This window comes from Mus pahari, chromosome 19 (genome assembly GCF_900095145.1).
Source record: "Mus pahari chromosome 19, PAHARI_EIJ_v1.1, whole genome shotgun sequence".
In the NCBI taxonomy this organism is placed as follows: Eukaryota; Metazoa; Chordata; class Mammalia; order Rodentia; family Muridae; genus Mus; species Mus pahari.
This window is the reverse complement of record NC_034608.1, coordinates 84,895,887-84,905,565: the sequence shown is the minus strand read 5'-3', so window position 1 is coordinate 84,905,565 and position 9,679 is coordinate 84,895,887. Positions and strand designations below refer to the sequence as shown.

The 9,679-nt window shown below is 49.4% G+C and overlaps 2 protein-coding genes across 8 annotated transcripts in view; one reads left to right on the top strand and one right to left on the bottom strand.

Annotated features, from left to right (window-relative positions):
- Sugp2 (SURP and G-patch domain containing 2) overlaps positions 1 to 4,322 on the bottom strand; it is a 30,119-nt gene extending 25,797 nt beyond the window's left edge. For 3 of the 7 annotated variants that reach the window (XM_029531793.1, XM_029531790.1, XM_021218814.2), the window contains exons 1-2: positions 3,883 to 4,313; positions 1,602 to 1,724 (exon numbers count right to left, since the gene is read on the bottom strand). In XM_029531793.1, coding sequence (XP_029387653.1) covers positions 1,602 to 1,713 — 112 coding nt within the window. In that variant the 5' untranslated portion in view covers positions 1,714 to 1,724; positions 3,883 to 4,313. Of the gene's footprint in view, positions 1 to 1,459; positions 1,575 to 1,601; positions 1,726 to 3,882 lie in introns of those variants that run through there. The other 4 variants (XM_029531791.1, XM_029531795.1, XM_029531794.1 and 1 more) reach the window with 3 other exon arrangements.
- Positions 4,122 to 9,679, top strand: part of Armc6 (armadillo repeat containing 6) — a 22,494-nt gene continuing 16,936 nt past the window's right edge. The window contains exons 1-3 of the mRNA XM_021218816.2: positions 4,122 to 4,427; positions 6,880 to 7,006; positions 9,308 to 9,390. Coding sequence (XP_021074475.1) covers positions 4,347 to 4,427; positions 6,880 to 7,006; positions 9,308 to 9,390 — 291 coding nt within the window. The 5' untranslated portion in view covers positions 4,122 to 4,346. The remainder of the gene's footprint in view (positions 4,428 to 6,879; positions 7,007 to 9,307; positions 9,391 to 9,679) is intronic.

Genomic DNA, 9,679 nt, shown 5'->3' with positions numbered 1-9,679 from the left:
GAGTTCTGGGACAGCCAGGGCTACACAGAGAAACCCTGTCTCAGAAGACAAAAACAATCAATTAAACAAGCAAAACAAAATTTAAAAAAAAAAAAAAAAAACAAAATTTAAAAAAAAAAAAAAAAAAAAAAAGGCAGGAATCATGGCTGTATCATGTATTTCCTATGCCAGGTTTACAGAAAAGAGAAATGTCCGGGATCGAGCAGAAGTCAAAGACATACAGCCTTGTTCCAAAACCGTGCAGCACTCTGTAAGGCCTGCTGTTTCTCTGCCAATCAGTTTTCCTTTTTCTTTCTTTTCGAGGCAGCATCAAGCTCAAACCCACGGGGATCATGCTGCCTCATGCTCCTTACTATGTATCAGAACACAAGCCCTCACTAGTCTCCCTGAGGAAATTAAGATGTGATGTGTAGGGAGACAGCACAGTGGTTAAGAATGCCTGCTGTGCATGCAAGTTCAAATTCCTACCACCCACAGAAGGGCTAGCCATGTCTGAACAAGCTGCAGCCACAGCACTAGAGATACTAGGAACTCACTGGCCAGCCAGTGGAGCTGAAATAACCAGGGAGCTTCAGCTTCAGTGAGTAACCTTGTGTCTCCACCCCCACCCCCTCCCCACCCCAAAACAACAAAAACTAGGAGATTAGTCAGGCTTTTAATCCCAGCACTTGAGAGGCAAAGGCAGGAGAATTTCATTGAGTTCAAGGCTAGCCTGGTCTACACAGCAAGCTCCATGACAGGTCGAACTACATAGAGCAGTGTTTAGACCTGTGAGTCTGGACCTCTTTCAGAGGAGTCGCTGGACACCCATCAGAAAACACAGACGTGATGTGTGGCACTTGAGTATCGTGGGATGTTCAATCTTTTGATATTGCAATGTTAGGTTGTAATCTATACAGTTAAAGTTTACACTGGAAAACTAATCAAGCTTAAAAAAAGAAAAAAAAAAAAAAAAAAACAAAGTCTTATGTTTTCCGTAAGTTCATACATAGTTTTGTATAGGGCTACTCCATAGCAATCCACAAGTCGTGGTTTTGACATGCCTGAAAGAACTAAGATCGCAGTTCAGCCAGTTTGCTGAGGCTGAGGAGTGTCTTAAAAGGGGATAGCTAGCCGGGCGTGGTGGCGCAGGCCTTTAATCCCAGCACTCGGGAGGCAGAGGGAGAGGGATCTCTGTGAGTTGGAGGCCAGCCTGGTCTACAAAGCAAGTCCAGTCCAGGTCAGTCAGGTCTGGTTACATAAGAAACCCTGCCTTGAAAAAAAAAAGGGGGGAAGGGGGGGACAGCTTGTAGATGGCTCAGTGAGTAAAGGCACTTGCCACAAGCCTGACTGAACCCTTCTGCAGAGGCTGGGGTATAGTCAGTGGCAGAGTGTGTGCTTTCACACAAGTAAGGCCATGCTCAAATTCTTTAGTGAGGAGGATGTTTGGCTGACAAACTCTACTTAATGACAACAGTACCTTCTGTATAGCTGGTGAGTGGGCCACAAGAAAATATGATCTCTTCTTGACAAATCCAGCAGGGATCCCAGCAGCTCAGCTTGCACCCAAAGCATGACAGTCCACAGAGCTCCTCCTGCACAGGCCAAACATCTTAACTTACCTTGAGCTTTAAGATGGAGAGCTTCACCAACAGCCTCGGAATCTCCATACCGTTTAGATTTCTCCTGTAATACGCTGTCCAAAGATTCCTGCGCCATCCGCCTTGCTGCCATGTTTTTTTCTCCTATAGTGAGAGAAGTCACATTAATCAAGACAGCTTGCCTCAGGTCAAAAATCACCACCCAAAACGGGGTAACAGAACTGGAAGAATGACCCTAGAAAAAAGTATTTGGGAAAGGTGTGGCGACTCAGACTCACGGCCTAGAGAAGGGTTTCCCAGAGCTCTTCACCTCTGACAACTCTCTGGGAGAGTGACATTCTCACAGGAGGATAATAAGCTAGCAATCGGACACTCTGGCCTAGTCTCAGTACAAGAACTCTTTTGCTTCTTCCAGCAACACAAGCAAGAGCTGAGTCCCTATAGCACAGAGAGAGGGAGCTGGGCGTGGTGCTGCAGGCAGTGATTCCAGCTGAGGCAATGCCATTTCCTGTTCCAGGGCAACCAAGAAAATAGAGTGAGAACCTATAAAAAGACCTGAGGGACTGGAGAGGTGGCTCAGGGTTTAAGAGTGCTTGCTGTTCGGCGCATGCCTTTAATCCCAGCACTTGGGAGGCAGAGGCAGGTGGATTTCTGAGTTCGAGGCCAGCCTGGTCTACAAAGTGAGTTCCAGGACAGCCAGGGCTACACAGAGAAACCCTGTCTCAAAACAAAACAAAACAAAACAAAACAAAAAAGAGTGCTTGCTGTTCTTGCAGAGAGCCTCAGTTCAGAACCCAGCATCCACACTGGGCAACTAACAAATAAAATCTTAAAAGGGGAATGGGGGCTGAGCTGGTTTCAGTAAGGGGCCAAACAAGATGGCCTGAGTTCAAAACTGGCCAAGTTGTCTTCTGACTTCCACACATGTGCTGTGGCAAACATGTGTCCAAAAATACCCAAAATTAAGCAGGAAAAAAGCTGGGCATGAGGACACATGTGCCGTAATCTCTGATGAAGACAAGGAACAAGAAAGATCACTGGAGCTTGGTGATCAGCCAGACTAGCAAATCAGTAACCAGACATCAACTTCTGGCCTACACATACACTCGCTCACTCTCCTCTCTCTCTCTCTCTCTCTCTCTCTCTCACACACACACACACACACACACACACACACACACACACGATAGGATCTAGTGGTACAAGCATGTAATCTCAGCTATTTAAGAGGCTGAGCAACGGGTCTGCAGGTTTAAAACCTGTGTGGGCTACCTAGTTTATTCCAAACCAGCCTAGGCTACAGAGCAAGACCCAGTTTTGTGTGTGCACGAGGGTTTTGTTTTGTTGTTGTTTGGATTTTTGCAACTACATGAGAGTAGCCCACGTTGGCACATACACTAAACCTCTGACCCTCCCGCTTTTGCCTTCCAAGCATTAGGACTGCCAGTGTGAACTGCCAGGTTCTGCAGACCCAGTCTTTAGTTTTATTTTTACTTTTTTTTTTTTTGATAGCATAGTTGAGTTGGAGGGATTCCAAATGATCTCCTTAAACACCTCTGGCTGGCCTCAAACTTTGTGTGTGTACACACATACATACATACACACTAAGGTTGGCATTGAAAGGAAAATCCACCCTGTCCCTGCCTCCTGGGAACTGGGATTACAGGGGTGAGCATCATAGTCAGTTTGCAACCTTGCCTTAAAAAAAAAAAAAAAAAAAAAAAGGAATGAAAGAAAAAATGTTCACACACGGGAGAAGAGCAGACTTGAAGGACTGAACCAAGAGGTCTGACATTCTCATCTTGAGCCTGACCAACAGGACATTCATTGTGAGGGCACTTTCTGTACGTACAAAAAAGCCAAGGCAGCATTTATATCAGTGACAGCCTGCCTTATAACACTTCTAACTTCAAGAGGTAAACCTCCCTTCTGGCATTTCTACAACCATCACCCCGTTTCCCCACACCCTGGGGAAGCGATAGGAAGCCCCTTGTTCTATGTCATCTAAGAGCAGGGACTCCTCCGGGTCAGCTGGTCCTGAAATTTAATGAAGGTACCTAATCCGTCAGCACCTCCGTTTCCCCGTCTACCGCACTGGCCGACACGGAGGCTGCAGCGGTTCCCGGCAGCTGGAGGCCCGGAGTCCGCTCGCCGTTACGCCCAGCTCGCCCGGCCGACTGAGGGCTCAAGCGTAATGAATGAACCCGCCAGACAGGCCGGAGGAGCGCGCTCGCCCTAGAGACACCCAGAGTCCTTCCCACCCCGGGCCCGCCCTCCCAGGTCGCCAGGGCCCGGGGCTCACCCCGAGCCTGCCGCGTGCGGTGCCGCCCCCGCCGCCGCCGCCGCCGCCGCCGCCTCGGGGTCCTTATCCACCGCCCGGCGAGGCGGGGAGATGCAAATGAGCCAACGGTTTCCGCAGCGCCGCGCCGCGCAGGCGCAAGCCGCTGCCTTGCCTTGGTGCGCAGGCGCTGGCTGCCACCGCCTAGGTCCTCATGCGCAAGCGTCGAGGGCAGCCGTCTTGGCGCTTTCGCGCAGGCGCGCTGCTCACTTCTCAAGGCCGATTGTACCTAGGTGAAAACTCTCTTTTGAGGGGAAGCGACACCTAGAAGTAGCATTGAGAGGACGGCCAGAGTTTCAGGCCCACGCGTATTCTGTGGCTCCCTTCGCCTTACCTGTGCTCGCGGTCGCCCTTGTTGCCCCGGGAAGGAGCCTCTGGGCCGAAGGAGGGACGCCGAGGCGAGGCGGCGCCTCTGCGCTTGCGCTTATATGGTGGCTCGAAGGAGCCAAAGGCATTCTCGGGTGACAGCTGCGAGCCCCACCCTTTCCCCACGTGGCCGCGTAGACCGGGTGAGGAGCACCGGCCGCCTGTGCCTGTGGCTGGCGCAGTGGGGAGTGGGCGCCGCGGGGTCGGGGTGGTGGTGTTTGCACGACTCTCGGGGACTTGGTTTGGGGGAAGGAGAGAATCGTACCAAAGATACTGGGGAAGCAAATGCTTCGCCTTGCTTGTCGTGCAGTTCTTTCATTCATTTTATTCATTCGTGCTGCACTTGTGTGCCCCAGAGCACCTGCTACGGGTTCGGCTGCAGTGGAGCCAGGAGTACAGGAGGTTCAAGACAGTGTGGCTCTGGGTTCAGGGGACGCTGGTGTTGCTGTTCCTGTAGTAGTGATGGAGCGGGCGTGGTTGCTGCACCTGTCATGACTGCTCTAGGGAGACAGAGAGAAGGACTGATGAGTTCTAGACCGGCTTTGGCTACGTAGCCAGCCCATATTTCACAATAAAAACAGCCAAAAGAAAGAACAGGCATTGTAGTGCACTCGAGAAGCGGAGGCAGAAGGATTGCCGCGAGTTTGATACCAGTCTAGGCTACAAGACCAGACGCTACCTCAAAACCAACAGATAAGCCAGGGGGGTGTTTGCAGACTAGAAGATCAAGGTCAGTCAGTCAGGTCTACATGAATCCCTAACTTAAAAAAAAAACAAAAACAGGGAATTATTTCATGTGACAGTAGGGCTGCTTGAACTAGACTGGTTTTGTTTACTTGAGGGGCGGGACAGGGGAGGGGGTCAGGAGGGTCTCACTGCATAGATCAGACTGACCGGAAATTCACAGAGGTCTGTCATTTCTGCCTCCATTGTTCTGGTATCAGTGTGTTTTGTTTTGTTGTTGTTGTTGTTGTTTTTCAAGACAGGGTTTCTCTGTGTTGTCCTAGCTGTCCAGGAACTTGTACTGTAAACTGTGCTGGCCTCCAGTTCAGAGGTTAGCCTGCCTCTCCTTCATTCATGCTTTAATAACTATTATTATTAATAAATTATTTGTTATCAATGTTATTTAACATCGTCATCATTATTGTGTGTTCACATGTATGCACAAGTTGTGAACTACCAAATGTGTGTGCTGAAACTGAACTCAGTTGTAATGATGGAGCACCACACTTTCGTCTGCTGACGGACCACCTCAGCTGTTACACTCGTTCCTCTACACGGGGTCTCACTCTGTAGCCCAGGCTGGCTTGGGGCTGGAGATCACAGGCTTGTACCATAAGGCTCTAACCAGAGTGTGGCTACATTTGTGTCATTTGTACTGTGGCCTTCACAAAGATCAGAGGACTTGTGGGGGTCAGCTTTCTCCTGTGGCTTTGTGAGCTTCAGGGTTGGAATTTTCGTTTTTGTTGTCTGGACAATCTCTTGTACCCTTGAATTCCCCACCCTTCTGCTGCTGAGATGACAGTTGCATGCTACCACACCCCATTCGTGATTCTAGACTTGTGAAGAACAGAAAACTGATAACATTGGCTATGGGCTGTGCAGTAGAAAACAGTGCTCAGCTCAGTGAGATGGCTCAGCAGCTAAGGTGCTTGCTGCCAAGCTCAAGGACCTGAGTTCAACCCCCAGGATCTCCATGTTGAAGAGAGCTGCAGACGGTTCTCTGCCTGTGACACAGCGTGCAAGCCAACACTTGCAACTGGATAAAATGCAATTTAAATAAAGTTAAATAAAATAGTGTTGTAGAATAATCAGGCTTGGTGGGGAACCTGCTAGCATGCGTGAGACCCTGGGCACCACCCCCCACTGCCAAGTAACACTGTCATCTGTTGTATTTTGTTTATGCCTTGGTGTTTAATCAAATACCACCTGTTTTCCCTCATCTTGGTGGATTGCTTGTTGAGACCAGGGTTCACGTAGCCTGGATTTTTTGTTTGTTTGTTTGCCTTTGTCTTGTTTGTTTTGGGTTAGGGTCTCACTGTGTAGCTTCGTCTGGGTTAGAACTCTGTATGTGGATGAGGCTGGCCTTGAAATCCCAGATATCCACCTGCCTCTGCTCCCCAGTGCTGGGATGCGGGCCTGAGCTCTGTGCAGATAGATCAGGCACAGTAGGTGGGAAGGGCATTCTCATAGTTGTTTGGGGCTGGTAGACAGTACCCTAAGTGCCCCTTTCTTCTTTCTTTTTTTATTTAAGTTTTATTATTTTCTATGTGTGGGCATGCAAATGCACCAGCCTGCCTACACAAGGAAGAAGACAAATTTCAGGAGTCCAGGCTCTGCCGTGGTTGTTCTTAAGACTGAACTTAGGCCCCTGAGGCTTGGGAGCAAGGCTTTACCCTCAGAGCTATCTCACCAGTTGGCCTTTTTCTTTTATCTCTTCGACTTTTTGAGATAGTGTCTCTCTATGTAGTCCAGACTGGTCTCCTCCTGGCCAGGAGCCTTGTGCCTCTGCCCTACCCTGTGCTGGGATTTCTAAGGTAGCAGACTCCCAGTTGCCTGCTGTCCCCTAACCAAAAGTTCCTTTCCACTCAACAGGCAGCGATGGCTTCCAAGCGCATCACCCAGGAAACCTTTGATGCGGCAGTACAGGAGAACATTGAGGAATTTGAGATGGGCACTGAGGATGCCATTCGAGAGGCCGTGGAGCAGTTTGAATCACAAGGTAGGGCAGTGACTTCAGTACTGGCTCTTAGAGGCCACAGCCCTCAGCCTAACACGGTAGTGACATGCTGTTGACCTCATCCCTGCTGCCTGTCTCCATCTTGTCACCAGCATCCCATTTCACCTCAAGATAAAAAAGGCATGGCAGTCCTCAGCCACAAAGCCACATGGTGTCCAGGAGTCAGTCATGAGAGTCAGGGAGGACCACAGGTGGTAGGGCTGCTGAGTGATGGTGGTGGCAATGGAAGGGTTTAGAGACCTTGAGCCACTTGACAGGAGCAGAAGCTCAGGATGAGTGAGCACACGTGCAGCAGGCCCTTTGAGCCAGGGCGCTTGGCATCAGCAAGCCCATTCCTGTCTATGCCTCACTCTCTGTATGTGGGCCCAGTGAAGCCACCCGGAAGGGAGGAAAGACAAGGCCCTGCCTCTAGGACACACAAATGCATGCCCTAGATGACAATCAGGTAACTCTGGGAACATGACTGGAGAGGTAGCTCACTTGCTAAAATACTTGCTGAGTTTGCCTTGAGTTTGATCCAAAACCCATGTAAAAAGCAAGCCATAAAGAGGTATATTTGATTTTTTGGGGGTGTGCATGTCTTTTTTGTGGATTTTCAAGACAGGGTTTCTCTGTGTGGCTCTGGCTATCCTGGAACTCATAGAGATCCACTTGCCTCTGCCTACTGAGTGCTGGGCTTAAAGGCGTGCTTCCCCCACTGTCAGGCGTCTTAGGATGTCTGTTGCTGGAATCAGCAGGAGCAGGAAGCAACTAGGGAGGACCGGTTTTATCCGGCTTACAAGTCCACTCTGAAATTTGTCACTGAGGGAAGTCAGGACAGGAACTCAAGCGGGACACCAGCCCTGAGGCAGGAGCTGATGCAGAAGCCATGGACAAGTGCTGCGTAGCCTGCTTTCTTATAGAATCCAGGACCATCTGCCCAGGGATGACACCACCCACAGTGGGCTGGGCCCTCCCCCATCAATCTCTTAGAAGAAAATGCCTTACAGCTCGATCTCATGGAGGCATTTCTTCAACTGAGATTCCCTCCTCTGATGACTCTAACTTCTTCAGGTTGACACACAGCCAACCACTACATGTGCAGTAAGGTATGTCCGTAATCCCAGCACTGAGGTGGGGACAGATAGATTATAGGGGTTTGCTGGTTTGCAGCTCAGCCTAATTAGTGAGCCTCAGGTTCCACTGAGACCCTGTCTCAGAAATGAGTATGTGGGCCGGTGAGATGACTCAGAGGGTGAGAGCACTGACTGCTCTTCCTAAGGTCCTGAGTTCAATTCCCAGCAACCACATGGTGGCTCACAACCATCCACAATGCGATCCGATGCCCTCTTCTGGAGTGTCTGAAGACAGCTACAGTGTACTTACATATAACAATAAATAAATGTTTAAATAAAAAATAAAAGAAATGAGTATGCTTCTGAGGAATGATACTTGAGTTTGGGTCTAGGCCTCCATCACCCCTGCACATGAGTATTGCCCACATGACCATCCATACACGTTAACACATGAACAACACAGACACATCACATACAAACACACACATAGTACCTAACAAGGCTTAGCCCAGGAGCAAAAGCCTGGTTCCAACTCTTCATCCTTGTTACTGGGTTTTGTTTGTTTATTTGTTTCATATAGCCTAGGCCAACCTCTTAACTCATTATGTAGCTAACGAGTATCAGATATGCTGTTCTTTCTGCCTGTTCCCTAATGTTGGGAAATAAGCGCTCATCAGCACCACCTGCTGAGCCAGTGCTCGGGAGGCTGAGGTAGGAGGGTTACTGTGAACTTGAGGTCAGCCTGGGCTTTATAACAAGACTATCTGAAAACACTCCCATCGTCCCAAAATCTGGGAGATGTGAGAAGGTAGAGCTCTATAAGTTTGAGGTAGCCTGGGCTACATAGTGAGTTCAAGGCCAGCGTGGGCTACATTGATTCTGTCTCAAAAACAAAACAAAAAAACCCACAAAATTCTCCTAAGCCACACATACACAGGCACATACACATGCACAAAATACTTACCGCAGAGGGGATGTCTTTGAGGCCTTAGGAGGCAGGATCCAAGAGAAAGGCTCCGTGGGGTCCCCTTTCCATCTGCCTGCAGGTAAGAGCTGTTACTTCACTATTCAGAGACAGCATCTGTGGCCTTGCTAGTAGCCTGTGACTGGGCAATACTGGGAAGAACCCTGGAAGGAAATCCTCCAGCAAGGACCTCCTGCCTGGGGGGACTTGAGGAAGGATAGTTGTCACTTGACTCCAGTACTCGTCCCATCTTCCTCTCTGCAGGGGTTGATCTGAGCAACATCGTGAAGACAGCACCGAAAGCATCCTTGGATGGCCTTCAGGAGCCCACACATGGTGTCCTGCAGGTAGGCGCCTCCGTCTCCACCACCTTGGTGGAGCAGACTGCAGGGGATGGGTGTCTCTTCCCCATGTTCCATATGGCAGAAGTCAGTATCTGAATTGTCGCTGTCCACTCCCCCGCCAGCAAGGAAGAGACGCGACAATAGACTTCTTCCACAAACGTTTATTGTTGGGTTAATTGTTAAAGCGAAAGACCCCGAGCCCGAAAATATGCATAGTTTATATATGCTTAATATTGTTTACATATGCTTAGGACAGTGTGGAAACTCCTGATTGGATATGCAATCAGAAACC